At 43.3% G+C, this 13,995-nt stretch overlaps 1 protein-coding gene across 4 annotated transcripts in view; it reads right to left on the bottom strand.

Moving 5' to 3' along the window:
* The window catches only part of ZFHX4 (zinc finger homeobox 4), a 205,207-nt gene that overhangs the window by 4,893 nt on the left and 186,319 nt on the right, over positions 1 to 13,995 (bottom strand). For all 4 annotated transcript variants that reach the window (XM_061439040.1, XM_061439041.1, XM_061439042.1 and 1 more), the window contains exon 10: positions 8,111 to 13,531. In XM_061439040.1, coding sequence (XP_061295024.1) covers positions 8,111 to 13,531 — 5,421 coding nt within the window. The remainder of the gene's footprint in view (positions 1 to 8,110; positions 13,532 to 13,995) is intronic.

Genomic DNA, 13,995 nt, shown 5'->3' with positions numbered 1-13,995 from the left:
AAAAATGAATTTCATTTTGTTTTTTCTGCCTAACTTCTGATAGAAAAATACCTTTGCATCAGATAAAGAAGGCAGCAGTTAATGCCTGCTGAAGATACCTCTTCTTCACTAGGACTGAGAGTGGTTAGGCCTGATTTCATTGTTAAGGGTACAGGGTAAGCTACTCATTACTCCCTATTCTGACACTTTGGCCAACACTACTTGATAGGAATTGCATGTGTTAACATACAACTTTATCACTACCCCTTCACCCACCCCACCCCCACTCCCCAACGGCCCAACATGCTTCTTCCAGGTTTACTTGTAGCAGGCATAAATGATCCTCATATCATTAGAGAAGGAGAACTAAATGCTCAGCAGGCAGACACATGTGGGGTAGAGTGTGACTTGAAATGGAGGAGATCTTTGCTGAATTTCAAGCATGCAGTCTAATGTAGTGGCTGGTTTATCACAAAGCCATTTTTAGGCTCTGGATAGTTGGGTGAAAAACTAAAAGGCAGCTCAAGGTAGAAATGGAAACTGTAAAGTCTGTGCCTTTCTTGAGTCTGTTTTTTTAGAGGCAAATATAGTTGGTTGCAAGTGGAACAGACTGGAAGCCCAACTGGGTTGTGGTTTGTTCTTCAATGAAGGAAGGCTCACTACCAAATGATCCAGACAAGGGCCATGATGGAGGTCTGATGGGCCGATGGAAGAAATAACTAGGAGAAGGTGAATGAAGTTTCAGTGTGTAGCTGTGGGGAAAACTCTTTTTTAAATACTGGCTAGTCTTCTATGCTAAATGCAACATTTGGGTGTTAAAAAAATGAAAAATACCTGACACAAACAGTGACACACATTTCTTTTTTTTAATGAAATGTGCTCTTTTATTTTTTTATCATTTATTTATTATTATTATTTTTACTTTACAATATTGTATTGGTTTTACTTTAGCTAGAAAAAGAACTTTTGTTTTTTAATTGGCCTTTACCCAGCTGAGAAACCTTGTCTAAGGCTTAGCATTCAAGATACTCTCAAGTCCTCAACATCACTCTCAACTTGACCCCACTCATTATCACATTACTGTCAATTAGCCTAGCTTAGTACTGGCTGCTCTTCTTTTCAACCTCACCACACCCAATTTTTCTCTGACCTGCTTTGAAATCATTTCTGTACTTGTATTATTAACAGTATCTAAGGCATTTCCATCATGTTAGGGAATAGTCTTTCAATATCCTCAATGGTAAGTGGCTGCTGCTACTGCTGCTAAGTTGCTTCACTTGTGTCTGACTCTGTGCGACCCCACTGACGGCAGCCCACCAGGCTCCGCCGTCCCTGGGATTCTCCAGGCAAGAACACTGCTTCCTGAACAATGACTGAGGCCTGTGTTCAATATCGGGCTTCCCAGGTGGCTCAGTGGTAAGGAATCCACCTGCCAAGCAGGAGACATGGGTTTGATCCCTGTGTTGGGAAGATCCACTGGAAGAGGAAATGGCAACCCACTCCAGTATTCTTGCCTGAGAAATCTCATGGACAGAGGGGTCTAGCAGGCTACCGTCCACAAGGTTGCAGAACAGTTAGACACGACTTAGTGACTAAACAAAAACATGTTTAGAATCACTACTTACTATTACTTTTTTTTTTTTAACAAAATGAATTATTTTCTGCTAAAAAATTAATTCCGAAGAATTAATCCCTGATTCATAGAGTTTCAGGCATGAATGATTTGAGTGGAAGAAGCTTTAAGGAGGACAGAAGATCCTTCCTTGTACTGTTAGAATGATATTAGGTTGGTGGCCTGCCTCTTTTGCCTACTCATAATGCCGATCTTAGTTTTGGGTCAAGAACATCTAGGCTTCATACTCAATAATTATCCCCCTACTGCCTAAGCGCTTTCCCTCCTAAATCTAAGGAAACTGCTGGCTTACCTATCTCTCTGACATGAGAATTTAAGACAAGAGAAATTTTAAGGAACTAAGACTTTAAAAAATCGCAGTGGTCGTTAGAAGCAAGTAGATCGATATTTGTTGACTCAGGCTTTCCTATCAGATGGGGTCTACAAATTCTTGTCTAGAGGTCATATAACAAAGTAATGAAAATTTTTAGAAGACTGCAGTAGGAATCTTAACTACTATAGTCAAAGACTATCAGGGATTTTTAGAAATTCAACATCTTGAGGAGTAAGCTGAGTTAAACAATTAGCTAAGTAAAATTTTTAGTAAACGAGATACGGACTAAGGATAACGAATAATGTACATTAGGTCTACTAAAAGACATACACTTGTAGAAGTTCACAATCAAAAATTCAGTAGTCAACTGATGTATGAAAACCAGATTTAGAAGAGAAAAACTGAACACTAATCACGATGCAGAATAAGTGGTGGTAATTACAAAAGATGGGGCTTCCCTGGTGGCTTAGTGGGAAGGAATCCTCCTGCTAATGCAGGAGATGCAGGTTCCATCCCTGAGTTGGGAAGAATTCCCTGGTGAAGGACAAGGCAACCCACTCCAGTATTCTTGCCTGGGAAATCCCATGGACAGAAAAGCCTGGTGGACTACAGTCCATGGGGTCGCACACAACTTAGCAACTGACAACAACAGCTACACAACGTACATTCTTTCCTGTTTCCTAAGTCCTGGTCCAATTCTCTGAGAGATGAAAGTTTTCCTACAGATGATCTCATATTACCGTGATATGGTTTAGTTTTGTTTTCCCAAAACTGCTAGAGGTGTTGGTTGCTCAGTCGTATCTGACTCTTTGTGACCCCAAGGACTGTAACTGGCCAGGCTCCTCTGTCCATGTGATTTTCCAGGCAAGAATACTGGAGTGGGTACTCATTTCCTTCTCTGGACATCTTCCAGACCCAGGGATCAAACCCAGGTCTCCTGCACCGCAGGTGGATTCTTTACCATCTGATCCTCCAGTAAAGTCTGAAACTGCTGTCTATGCCCCCAAAGTAATGCTTTTTGGAAGAAAATGCCTGTCTCCCCATGAACATAGCACAGATTTAGTGCCTTTTCCCCAAGTTGCTTTGATCTAGGTTTTGCAGAGGAAAACTTTATTCTTGAGGTGAAAAATAACACTAATGATGTACATGGGCCAAAGACAATTGTGCTAAAATTATTAAAGACTTACTCTTATCTAGATTTACCCCAAAAATGCTAGTATATTACACTGAGGTATGAGAAAAATGCAAAAGGCATGTTCTAAAGTTCCATTTAAGGGAACTGGGTTAGGCAGTATTTCCAGAGACTAATGGAACATATAAAAATCAGACACATAAAAAGAATCAGACACTGCTTAAAACAATAAAGTAAATACGTTAAAAATAGAAAATCAAGTTATTTTCCTATTCTTCTTGAGGAAAAATCCAAAAGAAGCTAACCTTCTAAAGGATAAAATGTGAAAGTTTTCTAATTTTTTCCAGGTGTACAGGCATATGATTTTCTATTACCATTTCCCCTTTTTGCATATGATCATGATAGAAAGAGACAAATGTGGAAAAATTTTTTAGCAGAAAATAATTCATTTTGTTAAAAAAAAAAGTAATAGTAAGTAGTGATTCTAAAAATGTTTTTGTTTAGTCACTAAGTCGTGTCTAACTGTTCTGCAACCTTGTGGACTGTAGCCTGCTGGACCCCTCTGTCCATGAGATTTCTCAGGCAAGAATACTGGAGTGGGTTGCCATTTCCTCCTCCAGTGCATCTTCCCAACACAGGGATGAAACCCATGTCTCCTGCTTGGCAGGCGGATTCTTTACCACTGAGCCACCTGGGAAGCCCGATATTGAACACAGGCCTCAGTCATTGCTCAGGAAGCAGGCTCACATGATGGATATTACTCTTCAAAGGGTCTTCCTTGTGATCTTGAAAGACCAAACAATTTGGAAATTAAGATGAAAAAATTTTATGAGAATTAATGCTGCTAAAACAATAAGAATTCCATCCAAAAAAGAACAAAATGGGTTTTTAAAACCAGGAAATTTGGAGGTTAAGTATTAGTCGCTCAGTTGTGTCCAACTTTTGCGACCCCGTGGACTGTAGCCCACCAGGCTCCTCTGTCCATGGGATTCTCTAGGGAAAAATACTGGAGTGGGTTGCCATTTCCTCCTCCAGGGGACCTTCCCAACTGTACATAAAGGAGACTTCATTAATGTGCATTAGAGGATACTCCAGGTTAACTGTCATAGAAAACTGTCTCTTGAGCCTTTAAATTCTATACCAATTCTACACCTCTGGTTGGCCGATTGTTTCTTTATTTAGGTTTTAAGGTGAATGACCTGGGGCTATTTGTTTCCATCAACCTGACTGCGAATTTGGAGGTTGATAAATGCTAAAACTGAATATGTACATTTCAATTAAGTCAGTTTGAGGGTGCAGCCTTTGGAATCAGACTTTTTACTTATTTTATGGCTGATCTCATTCAATGGAGCACTTTTTAGTGATTTTCTTAGGAACAAAATTTTAAAATGGGCCCAAGGTGAACACATCATATTATCAAAATTTATTCATATAGATAATAAACTGTTAGAAGAGCCCAAAGCATGTGAGAGATACAGGAATATTCTACTTATGAAGTAATTTTCTTCTTTTATTTCACCTAGCTGGTATACCTATTTCTTCCACAGAGCATAGGAGATACTTGTTTGATGAAACGTAATCCAGTAGAAAGATGCTGATAGCAAGATGGAGAGCCACAGCTCTACTCCATGAGATAATTAAAATATTCAGCATTACCCACCACAGATCAATTAACCTAAAAAAGGTGTGAGCTGGAAGTGTGGGAATTCAGGCTCTCAGATGGGATCCTGCTGGTAACTGTGCTGGGCTAATGTTTAAATTCCATAAAAAACAAACAACTAATTCAAGAGAAATTGCACATTCCAGTAGGTATGTTCATGGACCTTTTCTCCATATAACACTCTCGTCTGTTTTGGTCCACGATTTAATCATACAGCAGATACATGGTGCCTTTGGTACCTGATGCATTTAAAAACTTCAGCTGCATTTAACAAATTCTGATAAATTCTCTTTTCATTTTTATTGTATTTTCTAATTTTTCCTTGTTATGGCTACTTAGATACACCCATCATTTAAAAGTCGATATTTAATTTCCAAGTTCATGGCATTTTTAATGTACCTTCAATATTAATTTCCCACTTTGATATTAATTTCTCATTTCAATGCTTTCTTCTCTGCAATCACCCTCTGTGTTTTTTGAGTCTTGTAACTTTATTGAGACTTTCAATGGCTAAGTCAAAGATTTCCCTTGGTAAATTGTAGTTGAAAATATGTGGGTTGTTTTCAAATCTTTTTATATTGACTTCTAACATAATTCCACAGTGATAAGAGAACAGACTCTGTATATTTTAATACCTTTAGACCATGAAATTTTTGTTACTTGTTTTATATCCCTGGATATGTTCCAGTGTGTCCTAGTTTATAGTCTGCTGCTGCTGTTGCTAAGTCGCTTCAGTTGTGTCTGACTCTGTGTGACCCCATAGATGGCAGCCCACCAGACTCCCCTGTCCCTGGGATTCTCCAGGCAAGAACACTGGAGTGGGTTGCCATTTCCTTCTCCAATGCATGAAAGTGAAAAGTGAAAATGAAGATGCTTAGTCATGTCAGACTCTTAGCGATCCCATGGACTGCAGCCTACCAGGCTCCTCCATTCATGGGATTGTCCAGGCAAGAATACTGGAGTGAGATGCCGTTGCTTTCTCCGAGTTTATAGTCTATGGGAACTTGAATAGAATTTGTATCCTACTGTTGTGTGAAAATTGTATAAATCTTAAGTATGTTGAACTGTTCATGGTGCTTTTCACGTCTACTATATCCTCCTACTTTTCTGTATATTCAGTCTATTTACTTTTGAGAGTTTGATATTGAAACATCAACTAAAAATCTTAATTTATCAACTTGAAATAATTGTAATGTATAGTAGAACTATATATAACTTTATTCTGTATTTTCCAAGTCTCTTGTAAATGTGTTATATTTTCATAATTTAAAAAAAAAGAGAGAGAGAAAAAAAAAAAACAGTGCTCATCAAGAAGGGCCTGCCTCTAACATCTTTCCACAACTCTGATAGTTTTGCCAATCCGTATTTCAGGAGGAGGATGTAAATTATATTTATGGTGGTAGAATGAGGAGAAAGGTTAGGTTTTTTTTTAAGTATTTCATAAACATATTCTCTCCTCTCCCTCCTGGCTTTCTCTTGTACAGCCCTCTGGGTACTAGTGTCAGAGTGACAAAGGGGAAAGGCAGTCAGTAAAGGACTCATTGTCTAAGCAAAGACCTCCTGATCCGGTGGAGAGAAAAACAAGATGTCCTGATCACCACTTAGGAGGGTGACTACACAGGATCATCCATCAAAGCTGACTTGCAGATTAAAGGCACACATACTTGAACTGTTCTGAGCCCATTGTAAATACCAAATTCTATTCTATTTTACATAATTTTCCAATTTATATGTGTTCATGGAGTTTTTCCACATTAGACACTATGTGGAAAAGCTCTATTTTACATAACTGATCATAGTAGTTTTTCCACATAAGACATTTTTCTACATATTAGTTAATAATCACAGTGATACATAAAGTGAGACTAGAAGACTAATACATTCAGATGCAAAACAATTAGCCATTGCATTATTCTTTAACTATATTTGACTTAATTGAAAGGTACAGACAAAACACATAATTGTAGCTCTAATATTTAAGGCTCTAAGAATGTTCAGATAATTAAGCCCAAGTATGTTCCCTACACATAGGTGGACAGTGGAAGGTAGCTGGTGCTATAGTTAAAGAAAATGACATTGAATAAATTTTCTGGGTAGAAAACTCTTTGTATTTGGAGATTCACTCTGCTTCTTTCTAAAGCCAACAAGTCTTTCTGGACGAGGAGCCAGCTGAGTTAGTAGTGGCCAAGAGGTCACCTGACACCACTGTTTTTATGTCTCCCAAACTAAAAATGGGAATATTTGCCAAAATCACATGAAAATGAAAATTGCCATCAGAGAAGGATGAAATTGAAAGGTTTGAAATTTATGTAAAAAGTCTAATTTGGAAAATGAAAAAAAAAAAAAAAAAAGAGCCTTCCTATCATGTTTTGGAAACTTCCCAGATGTATTAGTTCATTCTAGATGTCTCTTTGGAATGTCATAATTTCCTTGTCAAAATTTTAAAAAATACACTGTTAATTTGGAAAATAAAACTTAGTTTAAAAAGAAACTAGAATCTTTTCTTCTTAGTTTGTGTCAGGTACCACTTTTGTTATATGTGTGGCTACACGAATGCCTATAATACAACATTCAGTTTTTTTCAATAACTAGATACCTGTACTTATTCACAAAATCTAAACTGTACAAACTGCATTTCTCTTGATAAGCACAAAATTGGATCCATCATCTAGGAGTGCCTCAAACAGTTGTCATTTTGTTCTGTCTTGATTATAAATCTAGGCAACTGGTGGTGGTAGAAAGATATAGAGTACTATTAATGTATTTTTAAGGTTGTAAATATACTTAAACAATAAGAAACAAAATGAATGCTACTAAAAGCAAAATTGTACAAATTATCATAGAAGTGAATTCTTAGTAATTAAACTTTCCATATCTGTTTTATTACCTGCTAGGTATAATACAGGGGCGTTCCTGTGGCTAGAAGGCCCTTTGCTTTTGAACTTCCTGGCATTTAAGGGGAAAAAAACCCAAAACAGTACAAAAGGAAAAAAAAAAAAAAAATCAGTATTCCTCAGAAAAGCATAAATTCAGATGCCAATGAATGCTTTAATACTTTACTTTCTTAATATGTATAACAAATTTCATGTCATATGTCTGTGCTGAAATGCCATTTGAAATTAATTTTGAAATAAGTATAAAAAAGGAATGTTTCTGAGATATAATGATATAAATAATATATTTATGAGACGCTAATCTACCTTTTTCTGCACATGTTTGGGGTGGTTTACTGCCTGGTCATTAACTACAGCCACTGAACTATATATTCCAAATAACTTAATAGTTTCACTTACTGAAATTAAGAGATTCGACATACCCCTATTCTTGGTTACATGTCATTGGCTGCCTAATATCACTTAATTCATTAGACTGACCTTCCTTGACATGACTTACTGTTTGAATTTTGTGGAAATCCGGGCAAGGAGGATGGACCGTTCATTCCAGGGAGAAGGACCGGGGGGAGGCCCGGGAGTCCTGGGTAGGCTGCGGGCAGACTGATGCCGTGGAGGGGGCTGCTGTCCATCATGCTTGGCTGCTGTACTGCTAATCCCAGCACGTCTGAAGCTTTCTTTATACGGTCAAGTTCTTGCTGAGCCATCAGCTGTCTAACGGTCGTGGGAGCCAAGTAATCTTTCTCCCGATCAAGCTGGCTCCCAACGGTCTCCCTCACTTTGGAAATGTGCTGTTTGGAGAAAATATGATCTCTGATGGATAAGCGGGCAGAGTACTTCACCCCACAGAGGGTACACTCTGGTTTGGCGCCTTCTGTTCCACTTTGATTGATCATGAAAGGCTTCCCTATGTTAATTTTAAATTTCTTTTCCTTTGCCCTTGCATTCTGGAACCACACCTGGACCACACGTTTGGGCAGACCGATCTCATTCCCTAGCATCTCACATTCTTGCATGGTTGGAGTTCGGTAGTCACTGAAGCAAGCCTTGAGAACCTTGAGTTGGAGATTGCTCATCTGGGTTCTGAAACGCTTGTGACCTGGTCGGTCGTTACTTTTGGATTTGAAAGGATTGCTGGAGCCGAATGGATTTGGTGAACTGGGGTCAGCTATGCTAGACGTTTCACTGCGGTCGGCATTGTCATCGGGGTCATCCGTGATATAAAAGCTTTGGTCATGGTCACCATCTTTATCACTGAAAGGTATCGAGGGACTCGTGAGAGAGAAGAGAAACTTCTCATCACAGACCTCTGTGGTGGGGGTGGTCGCTGTTTTTGGCAAAGTGTCGAGAGTTTTCCCCTCTTTAGGAGACAAAGCTGGCTTCACCTCTCCGGAACTCCCCGTGGTGCTCTCCATTTCTGCGTTTCCCTCGTCTCCGGTGGTGGCATCACTGATCGCTGTATTAATGGATGAAGTCTCATCAAAATCAGTTTTATGTTGATCATACCCAGCCTCAGCAGGAGGGGCGTTTAAATTCTCTACATCCTCAGAACATTCCGCTTTGAAAGAAGAAGGGCTTAAGAGATTCTTCGGTGACAGTTCTGCCGTCTTACTAACAGGTGTCGACACTGTAGAAGCCAACTCATTCTCACTCGAGAGATCGATTTTCGTTAATGGCAAAGATGGATAATCAAAATAAATGTATTTCTGCGGGCTATCTCCACCATCTTCGGCGGATATTAAAGGGCTTGGTGGCAAGCTGTAACCTGCCTGCTTGCCTTCATTCCAGTGCCGGGAGCGAATGTGGCTTTCTAAGGCTGACTTGGCCTTGAACAGGGCTCGGCAGAAAGGACAGCGTTTATGCGATTGCGCTGGACCCACTGCCCGGAACTGGCCTTTTCTTTCTCGTGCTCTTGTATTCTGGAACCAGACCTGCACGACCCTTTTCTTCAGCCCCACTTCCCGTGCAATGTGATCGAGCATTTTCCGGGTGGGGTTGGAATCCAGTAGGTATTTTTCATAGAGAATTTCCAGTTGTTCCGGAGTGATGGTGGTCCTCAAGCGCTTATCACGGTGTTGGTCCTCCCCACTGTTCCCGCCTTCCTTCTCACTGCAGTTGTTCTCTTCCTTCTCATCCAGTTTCCTCTTAAGGGAAGCGGCCACGGTGGCCGGGGCCGCGGGGTGGGAGGAAGCTGTCTGTGGGGGCATCTGTGTGAGAGGACCACCGAGCAGCTGTCCAGTCATTAGGGAATTGTTAGGGTCGAATATCATGTAGGGCATGTCCATGGGCCGTTCCAAGAATGGGGAGTGAAGGAATTGGTTCTGAGCAGCCAGGAAGTGCATGTGCTGATGCTCCTGCCAGAGTTCCAAGGTAGGGAAGGCAACTGTACACTGATCACATTGGTACTGAAGTAACTGTGGAGGTAGACTGTTCTGGAGAGAAGTCATGGAAATCTGCAGCGGACTGGAAGGGACGGGGGTCTGAGAAGCCGAGGGAGGTCGTCCCAGGAGTTGGGGCGGTTTGGGTGGCTGTGGCTGAGCGGCTGAGGCCGGCGGTGGCGGTGGTGGGTCCGAGGAAGAAGATGCTGATGGCAGGGCTGGTTTGGTGCCTTGAGTGTGGGGCGAGGGGTCACCTGGCTTTGGCTTTTCTGTGGGATATTCAGGCTTTGGAGATGTCTTTTCTGGTTCTGGTTTGGGTGACGGGATCAGGGGGGTGCTGGTCCCAGAAGCAGAGCCCCCCGCAGGGGCAGGAGCGGTTTTGGCTGCTTCGGTCTGGCCAGGCACTGTGCAATGCTTATACACCACCTGATCCGTGGCGTCCATGGAGTCTTCAGTTTGGCTCTCATCTTGGGCGTCATCGTCTTCATCCTTGTAACACTGCTTTTTCTGATGCGTGATCAAATCGAAGATCCTGGGGAAAACCACGCTGCACTTTTTACACTGGTATTGCATGTTGCTCGTTCGGATATACCGCTCATTTGTGAGTTCTCTTTTTTCATTGTCTTTTGTCTCTGTTTGATTCTCATAACTCTTCCGTGCCTTCTGCCGAGCATTCTGGAACCAGACAACGATAACCCGGGTGGGGAGATTGAGAACGGTGGAAAGTTGTTCAATTTCATCATCTTTTGGGTAAGCGTTGGTGTCAAAAAAGTCTTGAAGAACCCGAAGCTGGTAGTCAGTAAATCTGGTCCTGGAAGACCTTTTACTGAAGGATGTGTCTGATTTGTAATGTTCTAGGGAGGAGGGCTGGGGGTCCATTCTGATATCTTCCAAAACCGTTATGGGAGGGTTACTGAAGTTGTAGGGCGAATCCTTATTTCTCTGCCGCTCCTTAAAAAGCGTGTTTCGAAACCAGTGCTTGATAACCTTCTGGGAGAGGCCAGACTTCTCCGCCATTTCCTGGATCTGTTCTTCACTCGGAGAATTGTTGATGTCAAAGTAAGCCCTCAGGATTTTCAGCTGGTCGTCCGTAATTCTCGTCCTCGGGCGTTTGAACTGCGAATGCCTCAGGAAGTTGGGATCCAAGCCAAGCTGCTGCTGGCAGAGCTGGGTGAGGTCCGCCGAGAGTGTGTCCATTGGAGGCAGCTGCAGGGCGAGCTGGGGCGGGAGGGCGGGATGTTGCACCGACTGCATCATGATGGACGGAAAGAGGGGAAGATCCAGGGATACTGGCAGCTGGACCTGCGGGGGTGCAGAAGGGGGTGGGGGCGGAGGAGGCGGAGGAGGGGGCGGGGGTGGGGGTGGGGGTGGCGGGGGAGTGGGCGCTGGGGCCTGGAGCGGGGTGGAGACCGTGCTGGGCAGTTTGACCGGCCCCAGAGAAGGAGGCTGCGGAGGAGCTGGAGGCAAGGGAGGTGGTGGAGGTGGGGGAGGTGGCGTTTCCGGAGAAGATGGAGAAATGGGATAAAGCTTGTCATAGGCCTCCCTGTACTGACGGGCAAATTTTTCTAGCGCTCCGTACGGAAAAAACTGGCCGTGTACGTGCTCCTGGTGACTCTTTAGAATGAGAACGTTGGAGAACAATTTCCCACACGTCCCGCATTCCAGCTTCTCCGTGCTTTCGCCTTCCCCACTCTTGCCCTTCTTCTGTACCTTCTGCCTGTTCTCGTTGTACTGAATGACCAGTTCAAAACCGAAGTTTTCCAGTAAGGCTTTGGCTGCGTTTCCTCGGGCCCCTGAAGCGATGCGGGGTGGCGGGATGGATGGTTCCGAGGACTTCGGCTTCTTTCCAAGGTCTTTGCTTTCTTTGAGCCCTTCGCCTTCACTTACACATTCTTGCTTTGGCTTGTCTTGCTTCTCGGCCATCTCTTCTGCCTCCTTGTAAGAGGGTACGTCCTTCACGATGGGGCAGTCGGCACTGGCCACGGTGGTTTGCTCTTGTTTCAATAACTTGCTGGCCTGCTGCTGCTGCGGTTGTTGTTGCTGTTGCGGCTGTGGCTGCGGCTTTTGAGAGGGCACATGGGGCTGTGTGGCCTGATACTGTTGTGCTTGCTGCTGGAGAATCTGGAGTTGAGTTTGGCCAACGTGATGTTGGCTTTGAATCTGCTGCTTCAAATCTTCAAGCAGGGACCCAGCCATTCCCGTCATGCCCGGCATGCCAAAGGCGGCAGAGCCTACTGGCAAGCCCAGATCCGGCCCCAAGCTGAACTCCGTCCCAGGGATGTAGAAGGGAAAGAGAAACTGAGGCTGCTGAAACTGTAGCAGAGCTTCTGGGGTCATAGGAAAATGGGGCAAAAAGGCGGGGTTGAGAAACTGAGGCTGAAAGAAGGCCGCCTGCTGTTGCAATTCGTGCTGCAGCTGCATCTGAATCTGTGCTGGTGACTGCGGTGGGTGATGCGTAGGTTGAGCAGAGATCAATTCCGGAGTTTGCTTTTTATTTAATTCTTTGGCATCTAAGTGGGTATCTTTGCTGCCTACTGCTGCTAAACTGATGGAATCTAACATCCCTTGGCTGGGACTGTTAACGCTGGCTGCCACTCCGTGCCCGCCAGGTCCATGGCCACTGCCGGGCTCCAGCTTTGCCGCCCTCGCCTTTGTCTGGTGGAGCACAGACCTCATGTGGATTTCCAAGGTCGAGCTTTGGCTATATGCAACATTGCAGATGCTGCATTTGTAAGGTTTGTTATCTGGGCTGTTGTTGGTTTCTTGAGGGACAGGGCTGGAGGCTTCCTGCAAAACCTTTTTCAACTTGTGCAGGTGAGACACTGAGTTATAATGGACCAGGAGAATGTTCTTCTGGGTGAATGACTCTTTACACACGGTACACTTATACGGGCGAGATGGATCGAGGAATTTTTCCATCGTAAAATTTGGCCCTTTTCTAAAAGGTAAGGTCCGCTTTGGTTCAGAGCCCATGTCATCTGGAATAGAACTACTGTCACTGCCTACAGGACTTGCCTTCCCTTCATGGTCCACCTCATACTCTCTCTCCATCTCCTGCTCTAGGGCATGGTCCTCCTGGGCCATAGGTTCGCTCTCTGCCCATAGTTCCCCATTCACGGGCAAGGAGGCATACAGCTGTTGAAGTTCAGTCTCACTCAGTTCGGGGTGGCCTGCTTCCAAGTGTTTTTTTAAAGCCTGGAATGTACGGAAACTACGCTGGCACAGGTTACACATAGTGGCAGCCCGAATCGCATGATACTGGGAATGTATCTGAAGCTTCTGCATAGTCTTAAAAGCCAAGCTACAATGGTTACAGCGATACTTGTAAACGTGGCGGTCTGAGACAGAGAGTGGTTGCCTTTTCTGCTGTTCACTTAACTGATCTTGCAGTGTGTCGGAGATTTTCATATCCTTACTGCTATTTTTATTCCATTCCAACACTTCTATGGCTTCTTTCGTTGGTTTCTGCTCCTCACTCTTTATTTCCACGCTAGCCTTTGAATCATCGAGACCCGCCATACTTTTGTCATCCATTGGACTGTCACCTGTGTGAAGAAAGCATAAACAGCACTTACAGGAAGGAGTCTACAGATTAAATGCCAATGATTATTGTTATGCAGGAGCCTCTGAAGGGCTTCCCTGGTGACTCAGTCAGTAAAGAATCTGCCTGCTAATGCAGGAGATTGAGGGTTTGATCCCTGGGTTGGGAAGACCCCTGGAGAAGGAAATGGCAACCCATTCCAGTATTCTTGACTAGAGAATCCCATGGACAGGGGATCCTGGTGAGCTACTGTCTCAATGAGTCAGACATGACTTAGCGACTAAACCACCACCATTGTTAAGGAGGAACCTCCAAAGAAATCACCTCTGACCTCAAGGAATTTCAGCATGGGAAGAAAATAAGTCAGAATTAGCATGCTACCACCAGTATGATAGCAAGGGTTATAAGCACAGTGTTCAGGAATTAGAGCCCACAAAATGTTCCTGGTCAGTGGTATTTAGGTCTCCC

This window comes from Bos javanicus, chromosome 14 (assembly GCF_032452875.1).
Source record: "Bos javanicus breed banteng chromosome 14, ARS-OSU_banteng_1.0, whole genome shotgun sequence".
Classification (NCBI taxonomy): Eukaryota; Metazoa; Chordata; class Mammalia; order Artiodactyla; family Bovidae; genus Bos; species Bos javanicus.
This window is presented reverse-complemented; position numbering and strand designations above follow the sequence as displayed.